The 20,139-nt window shown below is 45.7% G+C and overlaps 1 protein-coding gene across 7 annotated transcripts in view; it reads left to right on the forward strand.

Annotated features, from left to right (window-relative positions):
- LOC110468304 (uncharacterized) overlaps positions 1-20,139 on the forward strand; it is a 46,209-nt gene that overhangs the window by 18,578 nt on the left and 7,492 nt on the right. For 3 of the 7 annotated variants that reach the window (XM_077784944.2, XM_085584933.1, XM_085584935.1), the window contains exons 2-3: positions 11,864-11,982; positions 13,615-15,351. In XM_077784944.2, coding sequence (XP_077641070.2) covers positions 13,784-15,351 — 1,568 coding nt within the window. In that variant the 5' untranslated portion in view covers positions 11,864-11,982; positions 13,615-13,783. Of the gene's footprint in view, positions 1-11,863; positions 15,352-20,139 lie in introns of all 7 variants that reach the window. The other 4 variants (XM_085584936.1, XM_085584934.1, XM_077784946.2 and 1 more) reach the window with 2 other exon arrangements.

The following is a 20,139-nucleotide window of genomic DNA, read 5'->3' on the forward strand; positions in this document are numbered from 1 at the left end:
ATAGGAAAGTAGTTAGCTTTGAATGTCACCCAGTCCTATGGAGGCAAGTGGGAAGATGGATAATCTTGGCAGCAATCCATCCATCTGTTCATCTGCCAACCCTAATGTTTAGCTTTTCAAGCTCCCAGTTGTCTTAAATAATGCTGACCTACAGGGTCTGGGGTGGGAAATGTCACAAAGCTCATTTAGTCTTCAGTTTCTTAAGTGGTAATTAAACTTTCTGAGGTGTTATAGATACATACAGGATTTGTTGATGGACAGTACTTATGAGGTTGAGATTAAATTATTTTCTGAGATGCTGTGTTGCATGAGACTCTTACCACAATGTTGGCTACAGCATCTCCACTGTATCTTCTCAGAGTACTCCTTAAAAAAGGATTTCTGCCTGTTTCCCATGAGGGATTAGATGTCTGCATAGACAATGTTTCCTCTCTTTTCATTGGTACTGCGAAAGTTGTATCAATTCTGTGGTTTTGCCTCCTTGCTATGCAGCTTTGGGTAGGTGTGTGTACTTTGTGACAACCACAAAGGCTGCAAGCACTGGGCGCTGTGTTATTAAAAAAAAAAACCTGCTGGTTGCCTCCAAATCTGCCTTGATGCTCTTGGTTTAGCTTTTAGCACTACATTGGTAAAATAAATGTGCATGCAAGAACTCTTCTCAGCTACTATGATCTGTGTCTTATTTTTTCCCAGTTGTGAAAAAAATAAGGGTTAACAAGAATGTAGTTACCTTCATTAGGCTCTTGGAATATTTTGCAAAATGGCATAGAAGTAATGATACCAAACTCAGGCTGTAAGAACCCAGAGCTGGTTGGAAACTGCCAGCTTCAGACCCTACTGGCATAAGTGACATGAGACTCTGGTTCAGGGTGGGTCTTCGTCACACTTAATGCTGTGTATACGATGTAGCAAATATTAAAACCAGCAGTACACGGAGAAGGAATCTGATTCACTATCCTTCTCCCTCACTCTCTTAGGAAGAGCTGCAAAATTGCTGCATTTATTCTTTTCTTCACCATGTTACGTGTGCAGTTGCAAACCTGCACTGCATGAAGATGCAGGTTGCACAAAGTATTGAGTACCTCTTAGCAAATAAAAACATTTACTTACATCTGGCTTTAAACAAAGGGGCATGTTCTGCCTCCTCTTCCATTACCTTTCACTATAGTGTAGGATCTGGCAGAAAACCAAAAAGGAAGAGTCCCATGGCAATGTTGGTAAGTTAGAATATATGGCTGTGGCTAGGAACATCCCAAGAGTATATGTGTTGGTACTGATCAGTCTTAGACTTTGTTTCTTAATGATGACTTTAAAACATTTCCAGTAAACCATGACATGACGTGTCTAGGGGAGACATGTGTGGTGAGAAATCCCATGGATCTGTACTGCCTCCAGTCTGATCTCTCCAAGTCCTTTTCCTGTGGGGTCACCTGTGTGTTAATGCTGGTGTCAAATGCAGCCCAGAGTGATTCTCCTATCTTGAACATATCTGATGTGTTTTTAAGTCTTGATGTTGCGATCTCAGAAGCTTTTGGTGACCAGCTGTTTAGGGCAAATCACACTTGGAAAGCTGCCCTGTGGAATGTGTGCTCCTCCCAGCATGCTGGGATTTGTGCCTAAAGACATTTATCCATGCACCTCCAAGTGGAGGAACGCAGAGCTCCAGCCCAGTCGAAATGCCATTTCTGCTCAGCCCTAAGCTGCTCTGGGCAGTTCACTGCCTGTTGTGTCTCTGCAGTCACAGAACTGTTAGCAGAAAAGTAATAGCTTCAAACACAGCAGAACAGCAGTTGCCCACAGGCAGAGATCCTATTTCAAGAAGCTTTTACGTTCACCTTATGTCTTCCAGTGTAGTAAACCAGTTCCTTGTCTGTCCCTACTGGTTTGTGGTGATACCTCCTTCCTTCCATCCATAGCACTCACAGCCCTCTGTCCCCTTGCTCATAGCTGGGGAAAAGGCAGACACTGCAGCTGGCTCTGTGCTCTCCACCCTGGCCAGCAATAGGTCAAACAGAGCACTTAGATGTGCTAATTGCAAGTCACAACATTTCCTACAGGGAAGACATCAGTTGGAGTTTTCTCCAGCCATCAGTGTTCCTAAAGCCTCTTGTATAGACAGGCAGGCAAGAGGAGATAGAAAAAGAAAATCCAAGTAATTTCCATAGCTAATTGAAATGGAGGGGAAGGGAAGAGGTGCAAATCCAACTTGAAAGGGCAGCCTTTGCCTTTGATAATCAACTGGGAAAAATAACTTACTGCAGCATTGAAGAATATGAAACAAAAGTAAATAAATTATGCTGTCAGTCTGATCAAAGGGTTGCTATACAAGAGAGACCCTCTGTCAGTGCTGGTCCGGCCTCCATGTGCTTAGGAACTTTGCTTGGTAAATTGGATGAACAGCTACATGTAACATAGAGAAAGAAACTGAATTTTCCTCTTGGGATCTGTTCCTGATGTGCTTTCAGACTCAGTAGGCCATTAGAAGGAGGGATATCAAAAGATGCAAAAGACAGGGGCAGGGTAATTTTGTTTCCAGTTCCTGAGTTCAATGGAGGCAAAGGATCTGAGCACACTGACACATCCATTGGATCTGATCTGCACTGGGGCTTTTACTGGCAAAACTATCCATGTAAAGGTATTGCTATAGATAATGCTTCCCTGTGGATCTAATTCTTCCATAATAACAGATCTAAACAAATAAAAACTTTCTGGATTAGGAGTGCCTGTCAGGTGATGGGATGATACATGCCTGGAGTGGTACTACTGTTAAGAATAAAAGGTTCTTTAGTAAATTTGTATGTACTCCTGGACATAAAACAAAGCAGAAGAGATAAGAGTCTTTGCTAAGACAAAAAACATAGTCTAAAATTTGCAAATCATACTAAAATCTCCCCCAAAACAAGGCATTGTGCAGTTTGTGCACTCCTTGGTGGGCTTCCATAAATAGCATCTGTAGAGAAAGAAGGAGTTCCACTGGAGTTTTATCACTTCTTCATTAATGTGACACCAACATGAATTAGCAATGATTTCCCCAAAAAAGCAAGGTCAGAGAGAAGTGTTATTTTAGCAAGATGGCCCCTGTGCCCCAAATCTCAAGAACACTTGTGCAAAGTGAAAAGACCCAATTGTGACTCGAGCCCAGCCTGTCATTTCCAGTGGTCACTTGGTTGGGATGAAAGGTGAAAGGTTGCTCTAAACTGCACATTGCAAAGTAGGAAGCCAAGAGAGAGCCCATGGCATCACCTTTAAAGAGGGCATAGCACTGAGCCTCAGTGAAATAGAGCAAAAAACTGCAACAGTGGCTTTTCTGCTCTTGAAACAGCTCTAGAGAGGCAGGAAGTTCCCAGTGGCTATCGAGGCAGCTGAATGAAATTGTCACTTGAGATAAGGCATCCTGAGAGCTGGGGGAAATCCTGGATCTGTGCCCACTGGCACAGGTCCAAGTGATTTCACTGGAGCCAAGATTTTTAGTCTGTATGTGAAATGAATTGCCAGGGTGAAGCTGCAAAAGTAATGCTTAGTAATGAAATCCACTTGCAGCACTGCACCTCTGCACCAGAGCCCTGCTGTGAACAGGAGTGTTTGCACTGGCTCTGGGGAGCACTGTGCCGTTCTTGTAGGAGGCAGGAGGAGGCAAGAGGTGTGAAGTGCCACTGAATTCATCAAGTATGTCACACAGCTGCCCATTTGTAGGCAAACTCACATTTTTTTTGACCCACTTTTATTGGTTTTTTGCTAGCTTTCACAGGATTCCCACCAACACCATGGAGTATCCATCAATATCACCATAGCAACAAGAAGTCATTAATGGTATCCTGCCTATTGACAGTCAGAATCTACAGGGTGCTGATCTGGGTGGTAAGCCATCACCATCAGTTTCAATGAGAAAGGAAAGAGCTCAGGGTCTCTGTGGAATCAATCCTTTCATTCTCCATCCTCTGCATCTCCCCAGAGAAGTCCTGCATTGTGTAATGGCAATAAGGGACATATTTCTTCCCTTAGCAAGTTCTGTGCAATGTGTGCTTAGGGAACTGCTGCCAGGAAAAGATGGGGCTGGATTTGTTGCACAAGCAGGGATAAACGTGCCTCTCTTGGGTTTGTTTGCGTGGGGCTGTGGTTCTGAGAGACACTTTACATTGCAAATAAGCAACTTATCCTGTAAACCTCCAGGGAGTTCAGAGCAAAGCGGGAGGCTTGGGGGCCAGGAAAGGGGAATGGCAAGCTAAACTGTGAGAAGAGATAAAAGACATGTCATATAATTCTACTAAATGGTGAAGGAAGGGAAATTCTCAGCAGGTGTAAATTAGCATTGACAAGCAATACTGATTTACACCCAGCTCGTGGTCTGGTCCACAGTTTAATCAGCTGAAAAGCATCAGCATCTGAAAGGGAGGGGGTTGCTTAGAGATGCCCATGGGAGGAGTTGAAAATCTTTGAAAAAGAAGAAAATAAATTCTCTTTGGTAGGTAGGGAAGAGCTTGCGATGTTCCTTGGGACTGATGCAGAGGTGGAGCCTGGCCAGCTGCACCAGCTCCCTGTCAGGAGTCCCACTGTCTTGTAGTGGGCAACATGCAGTGCTGGATCATCTGAGGATACATCCCTCAGCTGAGACAGGTGGTGGGCACAGTCCTGCCTGGTTTTCTGTAGAAGCACTGCCAAGTGCCTCCAGAGCCAAAGGAACAGAAAGTGGTACTGCCCATGGCCATCCTTGCCCAGCCAGGACTACTGGCACTGCTGTCATCCACATTTCCTCATGGCAAACCTGCCTCTGCCAGCAGTATGGCACAGTGCCTGACAGCTTTGGGATGTAACCAAGCAAGGTGTAGGATGAGATCATACATGTCCCTCACCGTTCTCAACACCCCCTTCCTCCCCCAGGATCTCTTTCTGGTGGAAATGTGCTGGCATGGAAGAGCTCTGCTCATCCACCTACCCTAAGCTTTGGGGAGCACTGGAGTGGCTTCCAGTGCAAAATTCACAAACTGGGTTCAACAGAATTAAGTTGTGGAGCTTCTTTTTCCACTAGTGAGATGAGAGCCAAAGTTCATATTGCCTGGTTGGAAAGACTGATGCAGTATGCCACTGGTGCACTCGAAGTTTAACATTTGTGGCTGTGCTGCAAAAAACGTTTTCCTAGTACAAGGAAGGGAGTAGGAACTTTGGATGTACAGCTTATTCTTAGAACTAGGGTGTGATTTCTTTCCTGTGCCTTATGCACTTTAAGGATTAGGCTGAGACTCTGGGGACAATTGTAGAAAAATGAAGAAGGAATACCCTTCAGCCACCCTGAGAGAGCCAACTGCATAGGACTGGTTTTCTGTTTTCCTTCTGGGAAAAAAAAAAAAAAGTGACTTGATTTTATTTTTCCCAGAAAGTATGACTTAGATTTTTACCTCTTTCTTGCCAGAAAGTGAATGAAAATGGTGAGTTGAAATGCCGGTCTTCAATGCACAAAAGATGACAACATTCAGCTTAGGTGAGGGCTCTGTTGATCCTCCTCACATGCTGCAGGGGGAAAGGAGCAGCCAACCCTTTCCTGCTACTGACTTGTTTTACTTCTCCCTGTCACTTCTCATACTCAACTGATCCTTTGTGCCCTGTTTTTTTGCACAGTCCCTTCTGCCTTCCTCAAACACATGCAGAGAGGATCAAGACAGTTTTAGATGATCTGAGGTGTAGTTCCCCACCTCATCATTTTTCAGCTGCAGATGTGCTCCATCTGTGTTGCTCTTTCCAAAAGGATATGCTGCTGACCACAGCTGGAGGCAGAGCCCTGGGCTGGCAGTAGTGGGCTGCCTCACAAAGGCATGTGAGTCACTGACTGAGCATATCAGGGCTGGGCTGGGGCACACCTCTGGCAGGGAGCCAGAGGAGAATGGTCAGGAGCTGGCACTGGGAAGTCACAACTGATGTTGGACCCTTTGCTGAGACTGAGCTTTAAGTCACAGCCTTAACCTTTTCTTCTCCCTGCTTCCCAAGAACTAACAAATTCACTTGTAGCCATATTGGAACAATTTTCTGCAGTTATACCTATGCAGAGTGGGAATTTGAAGAAGTGGAGGTGCCAGCTTGTAAAGTGAGCTAACATATGGCATTATAATTCCCAGATCTCACAGGGGGATGGGTAGGTTTTCCTGGCTCAGGTTTGCCTCTGAGAACTGCATGTTTTTTCCAGGTATGGAGCAAGGTCACAGCCTATGCTAAGATCATGTCTGTTCCTCATAAGGCCAAATATAAGTGTCTATGTTAAGATCATGTCTGTTCCTCATAAGGCCAATGTGTGTGTTTGCCAAGACAAAGGGGGGTGACCGGCAAGATATGCTCTACCTGACCTGAAGGCCTGGGAATGCTTGGTTCAGGGTGTGAGCACAGTCAGGGGAAACCACCTGGGTCCTAAACATCAGCTAACTCAAGCCTGAGCACTATCTCTGCAGGCTAGAACCCTGTGGACTCCTTCTCAGCAGTAAGAGGGGAGCAGAGTGACTCACAGTGTTACAGACAAGGGCAGCATCTATCAAGATCCCCCACAGCACCCTGCAGGTTCATAGGTGCTGTGGGGGATCTTTCCACAAGAGAACTTCATTGCAAATGGAACTTGCTTCTCCTGAGAGTCATCCAGAGGAGCCTTGTGGTCAACCAGGGTGTTGAGTCACTGAAAGCTTGGCAGATAGTGGGAGCTGCCATCTCTTGGGATGCTTCACAGCTGATGATGACAAGTGGCTCCAGCTGGTGCACTTGATGGGGGTGTCCCGCTGATGTCTCCGGGAGCATTTGCTACACAATCAACCTACTCAGCCTTCCTTTGCTGCAAGATAAATGTCAATAGTCTGAAGCTCCAGTCCTTCTGCTACATCATCAGCAGGACTGTTGGAGCACTATTATCCAAGAGATTGAGTAGTGCATTACTGAGACAAAAGGGAGTACCCTTTCCCAAAGCAGGGAATCAAGAGGGAACACAAGTCACCTTGCAAGTATGCTACCTGAAATCAGTGTGCTGGAATGCCTGCCTTTGGAGGTAGGCTGGAAGCATCATCTTATCATAGCCTTTTTGAAAGAGGAACAAGGGGGAAACCATGATGGGTGTCAAGGAGAAGCTGCTCAGACTAAGTGAGCAGCCAGAAAAAATCGTCAAGGGCACTGCTGCTAAGTGCACAGGTGTGTGGAGCAGGAGAGCTTCTCGGGTGAAACCTTTTATGTCAATAAAAATAGTTCCCAAATAGCTTAAAAATCCTACAGAAAAGGTGCCAAGAATACTTAAGTGAGTAGATAAAATTTTGAGAGTAGCTTTTCCACTGCCTTGAGACTATTTCAGAGCCAATCTGGCCCAAATAGAAACGCACATGAAGTTATGGTGATTCCTACGCTGATTCCTGCTCCTCCCTGTTGGAACTGAGCAGGATGTTCCTGTGCTGATCAACAGATACTGTGAACAGATTCTCCTGTGATACATCTGACTGGCACATGTGTGCCCTTTGGGCTGTTCTGACCAGCCACCCCTGACTGTGGCCAATAACATATTTTCTGGACAAGTGGTTAACAACAAGTTGTTGGGTTGAATGCAGTGGGATGGAGGAAGACTTGGAGAAGCAGAAAAAAAATCCATAAAAGGATTAGGAAAAGAGATGTGAAAGGAGGAAAATGGCTAGACAATATCACATGGTGAAGCAAGCAGCTCGTAACACAGCAGTATTTAATGCCATTGCCTGTGCTCTCAGCACCCTCTTGATGCTGGGCTGTACTGTGTCTTCAGGGGTTCCCCATGCCAAGCTGTCTCTGAGACTTTGTGTTTCTTGCTTATGCTTAAGGTGAGAACAGAGGGACTATAAATCAGTGAGCAGACTATAAAGGTTACTGTTTTTCCATTATTACCTGGTTTTGAAATCAATCTGGCAGTTGTTCTTCTTGTTAGCAGTCCTGATTTATGCCATACAGAGGACAATGAAAGCAGTGATAATACTGTAAACTCAGGAAAAGTTATGGTTAGCTGTTTACCCTAGGAAGGAGAAAGAAACCCAGGAAATTGTACTGGTTTAGACAACTACTATGGCTGTACCTCTCCTGCTGCAATTAACAGACACTGTATAAGCTGTGTTTCTGTTTCAGCTGCTACAACAGACAAGAAAAACCCCAAGAAATTTAGCTACAATCACCTTATCTTCATCAATCAGCTTCTGCAGCGCAGCACTAGTTAAGAGAAGAGCTAAGGAAGCAAATAGAGCCAAGGCACCTTTCTTTTTCTTGTTAACCTTTAATATAAAAAAAATAAAATGTCTGGCATTCTTTCCCTTGAGACTGCTGATGTTCTTCTAGGCAGCTGAAGTGATGTGCATGACGTGTCAGTAAGCAGATCATGCTGTGACCATGAGGTTTGCTGTATCAGATAGCACAAAACTCACAGCAGTAAAATAGCTTGCTAAAATCTTTTATATAGCTCTTTGAAATGTGCTGTTCATATCCCTCTAGCTGGTTGTATCTCTGAAATAAAATGGAGATTGTAGTCCAGAATAAGCCAATCTCTGTTCAGTGCTGCAATTTGCAAAACCCAGTGCAGAGACATTAGAATAAAACCCCGAAGGTTAGTGTAATCTCTTATTTCAAGATGGAGTAAGGATCTGCAGTTATTCCCCTCCTTTGGAAGAAGGAGTTTTCTTTGATGACCATGACTTAGAAGCTCATTTGCTTGTGACTAAAATGTTTTAAATGTGGAAAGTGGAAAATGTACCAGTCTCACTTGATGTCTCTGATCAAGTAGGAGATGCCAGACCATAGCAAACTGCTCTCCACAATTTCATGGAACAAATGTCCATCTTTGAGAAGTCTGTAGAGTAAATCTTGCTGCAGTGACCTCTGCAAAGCAGCACCAGTAAAGCTACTCAACCCTGCCAGACTTGGTGGCCTCTCTTCCTGGGGCCTTGTGAGGCTGTGTGATCCCTTGTCCTGGTATTCCTGGAGTCCTTGAACATGTCTGGTCTTTTCCACAGTGTTTTACATCAGCAATGAGCTACTTACCCTGTGTGTGCCTGCTTCATCCTCCTGACACTTTTTCTCGTGCTTTACTGGGAAGGTCAGCCAGGCAGAACGGTTCTGATGTGTTTGGGAAGAAATAATTTATCCTTCAAGCTTTAATCCTTGAGAAATAAGTTCTTCGGGGGGGATTTTACAGGAAAAGTAAGGTTAATGGCAAATCTCCAAGCAGGCACTTATCAGAGTAGTGGAGAAGTTGATTAAACAGAATCACATGGTAGAAAATAAGCTGAGCACACATTGCCCTTAGTCTTATGCTCACTTAAGGCATGAGGCTCATAACCACTAGAAACTTTTCAGTCCTTGAGCCAGGGAACAGGAACATGTTTCACAGACAATGTGATTGAAGAGCAGTGATGTGCTGCAGCAGCAGCCAACATTAAACTCTGCTTTGCTATTTGGCTTGGAATAAGTGAACATTGGCCTGGAGGATTGCTGGTCTAGAATAAAGCCTGAACTTTGGGTAAGTGTCGACAGGATTGCCTGAAGTACCCAGGGGGGTAAATGAAGGAGCATAGACTCAATCCACAGTGCTCACACACACTGGGGAGTGACAAAGGATGGCTACTCAGTGCTTGGTCTAAATGGAGGAGAGCAGAGAATACATTAGGGCTGCTGTGTACCTTTAGGAGAGGGTAAAGTAGGACCCAGGGTTGGGTCACCGTGTAACAAATCAGCATGTCCATCCTTCCTTCCTCCATTCCTCCCTCCCTGCCTCTCACACTTCATTGGGTTTTGCTAGTCAATACCTGGAATCACCTGCTGTAGGTATAACAGCTCTGAGGTGGTAGGAGGACAAACTTTCAAGCTGCTGTGGTTCCCAACATTTCTTTGTTGGTGACCATATAAGACTGCAGCTAAATACTCTGTATGTGCCATGGGCCTGCAAGTATGTGCTCAGAGGTCATCTCTAGCTTTTCAACCAGAAGTATATTTACTTATTTTGGGTTTTTTTCTGTCTCCAACTTGTGGTCTCCTCCAGCAGACTGCCTACAACAGGCTTGTGGCCATGTTACTTGGGAGTAGAGTGTGTAGGCACATGTTTTATATCATGGAGTGTCAATGACCTGACAAATGCAGGCATCTGAGCTGAAACTATGATGCAGTTGCTGTGTGCCATGGAGCACAAGAACAGGGGAAGGAGGGAGAAATACTCAGTGTTTCCTGGTTACAAGCCAGGGACAAATTACCTGGTGTTTTAGAGAGACCACTGCTTTTCTCCTGCTCCAAGCATCCCTGAATAGTGGGGGAAGGACTGCCTCAGCCAATCCCCTGTCCGGGTCATGGCTCGGGCAGCAGCTGCCTTGGGTGCTCGGTGAAATTAAGCTTAGCTGCCTGACATGCTGTGCACAGCCCTCAGGGCAGTGACATGGAGGAACTGGCAAGATCACAAGAGTTCAGCTGGAAAGAGATGGTCCTTCCAAGAGTGGAGTGACAGGGACCAAAGGTGCTGCTGCCTGAGCTGGCTGTTACAAGAACTCCACAGCTTCCTTGCAGGTGTTTGGGGAACAGAACTCACTGATTTCTGAGACTCCCTCTCACTTCAGCTAGGGCACAAGACCCCCTTGCTTACCCACCTGTGAGCTACATCCATGTGCACCTTTGCTCTTAGCTCTCCTGGAAGTATCAGAGGGACTTCCTAGAAGTGTTTAAACAAAAAAAAAATCACTGTTCAGAGAAAGAAAACTGACCCCCGATGGATAACAAATATTAAAATAAATTATTTGGGAACAAAATTCCCATCTTTCTGCACTTAATCCAGTAAATTTTGGTTCTTGCCTACATGTCAGCAAACTCTGCGCAGCCTCGTCTGGAAAGTCTCTGTCCCTTGCTGTCTCACAGCCAGCTCTGGCTGTTGTCTGTCTTCTCTGGCTCCTCTGCTCTGCAAACCTGCCTCTGGCTCCCACTCTGTCCCTCACTCTGCCTGCCCCACTGTGCCCACAGGAGGTTTCTTCCAGCTGCTCCTTCCCTGAAAGTGACTTTTGCTCTCATGCACATTTTCTGGAATATCCTGCCCTGACAAAGCAGCAGCAAGTCCCTGCTGCCTGGCAGTGCTTGAGAGCACTGATACCTTCCATGGCTGCTGGGGAGATGGGCTTGTGCTGTTCTGCAGTGCAGAGGGGTACCCTCACCTGCTGGAGGGTTTTGAGGCATTCCCCTGAGAAATGGAGGGGTGTAAACTGCCCTGCATGGCCTGTGCTGTGCACTTGAGTGGCCCCTGACCTCTCGTGCTTGACATCACTGTAGCTGACCTGCAGCCCATAGAGGGATCAGCTGTATGAGCCCTGACATTGAACTTTCACCTGAAGAGAATCATGAGGGCAAAAATCATCTTCTCAGTGCTGCCCATCTCTTGCTGAATGGAGCACTCACAGACAAATTCCACCATTTTGTTTCTGTGCCTCTGCTTCCTTGCTCTTCTCCTGACTGCTTCTGCCCCTGCCTGTGCACTTTCTCCTCTGGCTCCCTTACTGTCGCATGCACACATGCAGAGCCTACCAAGCCAGTGTCCAGCCCAGGATCCTGCCTCACATGGGCCTTGCTTTCTCTTCAGGCCGTACTCTGTGTAACTCCCTGCTTTGGGCAAGGGCACCTTTAGTCCCTGCTCTCACTGCAGCAAGGGCTGTTTTCTCTTTTCTTCTTGTTCTGAAAGCATAATGCCAAAAGTACCTGGTGGCTTTTAGTCCTGTGGCTGTGACCTGATCACAGACCAACCTGACAGGGCATGGCATCCTTTATTAACAACACTTTCTCACAGGAGCCCTCCAGCACTACCAGGAGCCATGCTCTCTCCTCAGTGACTGGCTTTCACATCATATAATTCTTTCTTTCTTGACAGATTATGTTATAACCTATGAGCACAGAAAGTCCTGATCCTCATGTTTCTCTGCTGTCACCTGTGGGCTCCTCCAGAGCCGTGAAGAAGGGGAAACTCCAGCCCCATCATGAGAAGACTGGGTGAGAAGTACCTGTGACGTTTTGGGGAACAGCACACTTAGAGAGCTAGTTTTAATTTATTTTTAGCAGTTATGAAGGATGGAAATTATGTTCTTCATTCAGTGGTGAACTACAGGAGCAGTTCTGCCTTCCCTCTCTGGGATGAGATTAGACATGATTTCATTAATGCAGGGAAAATATGCCAATTTGAGCCACTCTAAGCAAGGGACGAATCAAGCTCATAGTGTGTTAGGAAAATTGTCTTCCAGGCAATACAGACTTCCCCCCAGATAGATGTCTGTTGGTGCATCACATGGCTAGGTGCCTGTGGTGTCTTAACCTTGAGGGAGTAACAAACTTCTTCATTCCCCTCCTGGTCAAGGTGGCTGTGCTGTCTGAATAGTTGGCCACATGTGGGGGATGCAGCTGCACTACAGAACAAGATGTCTGGGCTGTAACTGATTCTGTCTTGCTTTATCAAGACCTCTTCCTGTGTGTTCAACCTGGTTGGTTCTTGCCTGGTTTATTATTAAAGACTCATGCCCAGCTCTATCTTGCCCTTATGAATCTCAGGCTAACCCCATTTCCCTTGCCTAATCTTACTCCCCTTTACATATGGCACTCACTCATTCCCTTTGCCTCTGATTGCCAAGGAAGGGAGTGGAATAGACTGTAGCAAACACTGATGTCTTGTGTGACTGCTGGCAAGTCCATGAGGCCTAAATCCCTAAAAGAAATCTAGAGTCCCTCCGTTCAGTGTAAGGAAGCTGTCCACTTCCAGCAAGGACTTAGCCACTTAGCCTTCATCCTGCTGGCCTAAACTAGAATTTAGGGATTTAATTCTCGACTCCAAACATGTGATTTTGTCACTTAGATTCCCTGGGCCTTACAGTGCTGAACACAGCTCATAGGAGGAGCCTTGAAAAGCATAGCTTTCTCTTCTGGAGCCTCTACTGAGCTGTTGTGGGAGGATGATCATTTGAGCCTGTGGCTATGGAGTCAGGAGGGTGCATTTGTGAAAGTCTGTAAGATACTTTGTCTCTGCACTGGAAAGGCTTTGGCAATGCTTGGCTATCATATTCAATCAGTAAACCATATATATCTTCCTTGTGAAGGGTGAATCATAGCAATAAGGGGCTGCAATGTGACTGTCAGGCACAAAACCACCACCTGTCAGCCTTCTTCTTCTTCCTTGCTACTTGAGTCTTCAAGGAGACCACAGTTATGTCATCCTTTCCTGGCCCAAGCATCCCCCTTAACTCATACACTCTTGTCTGCACCCCATTTGAGGAAAAGAACCTCTCTTGTAAACCTGTTGTCTCCCTAGTGCTGCTGTGTGAGTAAGCTGAGTCTGCAGCTAGCACTTCTGAGCATTTGTCTTGAGCTGAGCAATGTTATTGTGAGGGAGTTGCTGAGGGTAGGTAGGAAAAACTTCTCCAAATTCAGACAGGTAGTGTAAGGCCACTGTTGGCTTGGCTGGAGAAGAAAAGGCTTCCCTGCCCCAAGCCCCACAGCTCATCGCCAGTTACGCTGCTCTGCTCCTGCACAAGCTGTTGGTGTTGGATTCTGCATCCCCTGGAAGCAGACCTGCTGCTGCATCCTGCGAGTCAGCACCCAGCTGCCTCAGTAACTCATCTTTCCTTCCATTCACAGGTCTTCTACGCATGGCGACTCCACCCATGTGAGAGCTCTCTTATGTGAGTGCCCAGCAGCACACTTTGCTGTCTGTGGTCTGTGGACATTGACTGGCATCTAAGCGACACCCCAGCTCCCTCCTCTCCCCCTAGACGCCACTGTCCTAGAGCCTCCATGTGCATTTGCTATGACATACATCAGTGTTGATGAGAGACAGGAACACTGCCGGGTGATCTCGAGCTGCCAAAATAATCAGCTCTGTGCACAACATGGCTTAAAGGATTTTTCAGTTAGCAGCATGCATCCACTAAAGAACCTAGACACTCATATTTTTTCTGGGGACTTCCACACTCTTGCCTACCACACAGGCAAGGCACGTTTGGTCAGTCCTGTGGAAAACCGGATGTATCGGAGTGTGGAAAACCTACACTGGGCAGCAGTTGCTGACTGTGGGCTGTATTCTCACTGCCGGAGCCTGGATAACGAGATCATCTTTCGCTGTAGAGGCACCAGTCAGTGGACAGAAGGCTGTGTGGATGTAGCCCCAGTACAGAGTGCATCAGACTCTCTGAGGAACCTTTCTCTCCGTGCTAAACAGACATCTCGATCCGCACAGGATGTGCTCCTGCCTCCCTTTGCCAAAGTGCCTCAGTGGCTCTTCCCTTCCGCACAGGAAAGAGCCCTACACGGGGATGCCAGAAAAGAGCTGAAGGAGAAGCTGAGGCTGCACAGCAGTAAGGTGGCAGAGCCCTGTAAGCCAGTGCGCCCACAGGTGGCCCTGCCTGAGCTGATGGCCCAGGAGTGCTTTGGATGCCAGGTGTGCCCGCAGTGCAGGAACGGCTGTGCTGTGAACTGCTGCACGGTTCTGGTGGAACACACAGCTCTCAGGCACAGCCTCACAGCGGGACAGGGACTGTGCTTTGCACACAGGATCATCAGTCCAGAAGACATCAAGCAGGAAGCTCAGAGGAGGCTTCAGCTCCGAAGGCAGAATAGCTCCCCGAATTTGCCCCTTCAGCACGCTGGGGAAAGCCATGACATGAGCAAAACCAGAACAGCAGAGATGGTAGAACAGTACAGTGGGGAAACACGTGACAAAGTCACATTGGGACAGAGCAAGAAAGGCCGCTGCAAAGGGAGACTCTATATACCCACCTTTGAGGAGTTCAAGCAAATGAGAAGTAAGGAAGGAAATTCATCTGACAGCAGCAGTAGGCCAGCAGATTGTTTGAAAAAGTGTCTACCTGCAAACCAGACACTGGAGGAGGAAAACAGTAAGAATGTCTGTCCAGAAGCTTTAGAGACCAAAGCTGTGAATGAACCTGCTGTCAGAGCAGAGGAGGATGATGATGTATTTCATGAAAACCACACGTCTGCTGGCTTTTCCCAAAACCCAGACACATGGGGTGGTTTCAAGATGAGCAGTCCTGAGGTGAAGGACAGAACCTTCCAGACCTCCATCCCAGATACATCACCAGTCCCTATTTGTTCCAGTCCTATTCCACGACCACCTCTACAGGCAGGAACAATACACAATGCTGGGCAGGAGATCTTCAGTGATGAGCAGCAGAAAGGAGAGACAAGACAATTAAATGATGTCCTCTACCCTGCAGGGCAGTCACTGGCTTCTGAAGCTCAGTCCTCTTGCTGTTCATCGCTGCTGTTAGAAGCCACAGACTTATCCAGCTATGGAGCTAAGCTACAAAAAATGAAGGATGAATTCATAGGTTCGGCCTTGGAACTTATTAAGAAAAGGTAACATGCTCTGTGGGGTCACCTGATAGCAGTTCCCTTGTTAATGATCTGGTCTTTCTCCTGATAGGTACATTTAATTCCTGTAGCATAAATGTGCTGTTGGCAGAGCCTTTCATCTTGGAGTTTCTGATAGCACATGGATATGTCTTTAGAGCTGTTCAGCTTAAATTCCACCTTGTAGGGGATTAAACATCAAAAAGTATTTTCATCTTGACTTTGCCTTTTTGTGCAAAGACTGTTGTAAAGACAACAGCCATTAGTAGTTCTGACACCCAGTTTCCCACCCATTTTATTTCTGTATTAAATAGTCAGAATGTCTTTTTTTTTTTTTTTTTAGCATCTGTTAAAAGTAGAACACACCAAAGGATACAAAGTACTCATATGATTTCTTTGAAGAAAGATGTAGAGTCTGTCCCACCACTGCAGAATAATGAATTTAGATAGTGTGACATGCCAGCAGCAGGTGCTTTCACTTGCTGCCTGAATGTAGTGAGCAGGCACACAAGGGTAAGATGGCTGCAATGAGTCTTTAACCCTCTCTTGGAGACCTGGTCAGGCAGTGAGTGAAAGTACTTGTAAATACTGTCCTTCTGCCATCTCTGTGTAGGCAGCCAGGGAAAATACTTCTGTAGAGCCTTCCTCCTTCTCCATCCAGGGGTTTTCCCCTTCTCTGGTAACTTCTTTCTCTATCCTGGTTTTGGACACTGCAGTCCTGTTACCTCCCTCCTGCCTAAGGAGTGGGGATCCCTTTCTATGCAGGGTGGCACAGCAGGAATCAGCAAAGTTCTAGAAGCTACGAATTTGGAGCAGTTATCACTGTCTTATCATGAGATGAGGCTGATGGGAAAAGGAGGAGTAAGTGTTGGTGGAGTGGTTTGTTTCCATGCACTTGGCTTTCATGGTTGGATTTGACAAGAATTCCATTTGACTTGGTTCCTGGCTGCTTCTGCAATCCACAGATGGATATGTGAAATGCCAGGGCATCAACCTTGTATGCTGTCTTTTTTATTTCTGGAATGCATGGGCTGAGACTGGACTCTGCTTTTGGAGGAGATAGTAGTGACTTCTGCACAGAAATGAGTCATCTGAAAGAACTTAAGTGGGGCTGAAGCCAGAGTGACAGTAGAAATAATTCTGCAGCTTTATAGTCCAAAGTGAGGTAGGTGGTGTCAGAGCCCTCAGTGCTTCCCTCAGCTGTCCAGCCCAGCCTTGTGCTTTTCTTCTACATGAAAACCCAATGAAGAAGTAGATGAGAAAGTTATGGGATACAACCATTTTAATGGATTAGGCTATTTTTGTCATGAATGTGAAATTAAATATGTAGAATGGCACAAGTAGTAGGGGTGTAAGAACAGCTGTCTCTTTGCAGATCAATTATTTTACTGGTGTCTGGAGCCCAAGCTGCACGCAGAGCAAAGTACAGGAAATGAGGAGTGCATGTGATCTTCCTTCCCACTACTCTCCCAGCCTCCAAACACTTCCTGCCCAGGGCCTTTATGTGTGGTTTCTGTGCTTTTAATATCCACAGTGGTTTTTGTTTCTGTGAATAGGTTCAGTCTCCCTAGTTGGATTTGTTAAAATCTATGAAGCAATTTTTATTAACACCAAAATGACAATCTAAATATGTGAATGACAATGGTTCCAGTATTAGAGAGGTAGTTTTATATGTGAAGAACCACCCTGGCCTTATTGTTTTCAGAGTAAGAACAATTAATAGTAATTATTATTGCCAAAGTACTGGTTACTGGGAAACTCTGGTTTCCTTTGTTTTGAAATTTATCAGATTTCTATCATTTTCACCTGAGACCATAATATCCTAAATATTCACTACTTCAGCTGATTTTCACTGCAAAGGTGGGAGATTTTTGTCTGCATTTTGGGTGCTAAATTATGATTGCTGGCATCCAGGCCACATTCTTTCTAAATCTCAAATTAAATTAGCTGATAGCTGGGGATTTGGTCTCGTTTCTACAGATACTCAGCTTAGCAAGCCTCTGATAGAGATGTTGTGATGGATCATCAAAGAGTAAAATAGCTAAAATTGTCTTCTCTTTCTAGTGCTTCTGTGTAAGTGTCAGTTTTACAAAGCAGTTTTGTCTGTAAGTTAGCAGTCTCCATAGTAATTCACTGTTAGTTCCTTAAGATTCAGTCAATTGACTTAATATTTTATCAGTGAAGATTAGATTATCAATCTCATAATTATAATGGCTTTAGCCCCCTCACTGGTCACTGGATACCCTTAACTTAGGTTGTAGTCCTGACTGGGAAGGGGTGTTGCTATCTAGGTGGAAATCCTGTAAGCTTTTCAGTACACAGTCCACTTTCTGAAATTGCTTAAGTGGGGAATTGTTCAGGATAAGGACATGCAAACACCTCAGGTTTGTGTCTATGAAATGAAGGACATGGTGACAACAGAAGGCTGCACAATTTAGCCAAGGATATGACTAAGAAGGAAGGCTTCCTAAAAAGAGTGATGGGCTGTGTGTGGGGTGACAACACGACAGTGGGTACAATACCAACTTCCCCTAGCAGAGGGCTGACACCAAGGCAGGGAGGCAGGTGACAGCAAGGAAGGCATGCACAAAAATGTTTCCATTAGTCAGAGAGTAAGGAACATGTGGAAAGAGCTGACAACTGCTGGCTTAGACAATGACAAAACCATGAAGAGGCCCATAGAGACAGTGAAGGAAAGCAGGCGCATTTCCAGTTGTACTCCATCCCCAGTACCTCCACTTCCATGAAATTCAGAGTTGATGGCCAGAGGTTTTAAAACACATTCAAAAAGAACTGGTCCTCTCTATGTTGGCCCAAGTGCATCACCTCTCTTGGGGAGAACAGGAAAAACTGACACCAACCCAGGTACAAACTCTTGTCCCAAAAAGTGATTTAATCCAACAGAAGGAAAGATGCTGGAGTCCCCACTTCTATGCCCCTCTGTGAAGGCAGAGGGGACTTGACTTGCTTGAGCAAGCGATGGTGTGAGCCTGTTGGCAGCACAGATCTCCACCAGGAGGAGGGGACTAGAGAAAGGGGCAATATCCTGTTTTCTTGGCAATGTCCCCTCTTCCTCCTAAGCCAGATGCAAAGGTTAAAGGAGCAGCCCTAAGATGTTCTTCCACAAAACTGCTTGTATTCTCCCAGTTTTGCCCACATCTCTCTGATCACACACTGATCTAGTGGTGTGTGGAGCAGCACTTGCCCCAAGACCACATAGCCAGTACATCAAGCAGGAGGGATCTAATCATGACAAGAAGAAATCCCCTCTCACACAATGTGGGCTCTGCATCACTGCCTTTCTTACCTCCAGCTGACCAGCTATGAGGCGGGTTGAATTTCTCAATCTTCAGTCATGTTTCCTTAGCTCATCTCTCTGGGTAATACTGGCTCTTATTCCCATTGAAGATGACATCTGGAGATTTTTTAATATCCCTTTTGGCCTATGGAAACCACAATAAGTGGTGGCATCTGGTCTGTAGACCCTATCAGCAGAGAGTTGCTGTCAGCTTCACTTAGAGGAGCAGCAATACTCTGGAGTGTTTCCCATATTTAAGTGGATGATCTTGAAGCACTGTGAAAATGACAAATAAAAGTTCAGCATCTCTCATGAGAGTATGTTCTGTATAGTGGGAGCTGGTGTGATCAAGAAGATAATATTCCAATTACGAGCTTTGCTACTAACCGTGGGTTCATCCCATTGCCTCTCTGTGCCCCAGCGTGGTCTTTTTTCTGTGTTATTTAACCAGGAGCTGTTTGAGCAGGAGCAGTTTTTGGAAAGAGTCATTTTTGGCAGTGGCCCATTCTCTTCAAGAGTATTCTTGCTCCTTAACCTGTGCCTTCCCTCCTATGGGTTTGCCCAGCTGATCTATTCATACTTTATACAACTCTGTGAATCACCAATGAAATTATCTGTCTGAGAATACATGAGGGAGGGGTTTTAAGCCCATATAATTTCATTATTTTAGATCATGGCCACACAAACAGTTACACACACTTAAGAAGAGATACCGCAAGCATGGCTGGGGACAGGAGGGAGGTAAGAGACAGAAATCTCTCAAGCCAGACCAGGCCAGGCCAGTACCAGGGGGGCTGCAGCCTTTCTGTGTGCCTGTGCTGCTCTTACTGCTGCCTTATAAGTGCCACAGAGTGCTCTGTGCCAGCAGTGATGTTGGTATCCCCTTTCTACAGGCTGGAGAGTAGAGACCTGGAGGGGGACAGCAAAAAGCAAATGCCAGGAGCCTGCTGTTGGCACTTTTGCCATTGTCACATAGCCATAGCTAAACTCTTTAACTGGTTGTGTCAGCAGGGATCTGGAAACATAAATGGAGGAAGATGAAAAAGCATCGGCTGAAGAGATGCAAACCAACTTTTCTGGCCTGACAAGAGAGCCAGTTTGTGTTCTGGGAGATTTGTTCCCTCTTCAGTCATTTTAGTATTGGCTGATGGTGTGTTATTGGAGCCAACTGTCATTCACTGCAAGGAGAATGCCCATCTGTCTCATGTGTTTGCTGGTAGTTGACACTGTTGGAATTGCACATTAGCAGTGTGACCTACCAGCATAAGTTCACAAGTGAAGCCTTTAAGAAAAAGCAAATTTAGCTCATAGGAGATTTTTGTTAAGCATAAAATACAGGCAGAACCTGAAATATGTTCCAGACACTGGCTTCCTGTATATACAAGCATCCATATTCAGTCCTCAAAACCTTCCTTTTTAAAGGAATCCAAGTCCATAAAAATAAAGTAAACCCAAAAAAAAAAAAAAATTCTTCCTAACAGGCTTCATTATGCATG

Source organism: Lonchura striata, chromosome 7, assembly GCF_050655825.1.
Source record: "Lonchura striata isolate lonStrDom1 chromosome 7, ASM5065582v1, whole genome shotgun sequence".
NCBI classification, from domain to species: domain Eukaryota; kingdom Metazoa; phylum Chordata; class Aves; order Passeriformes; family Estrildidae; genus Lonchura; species Lonchura striata.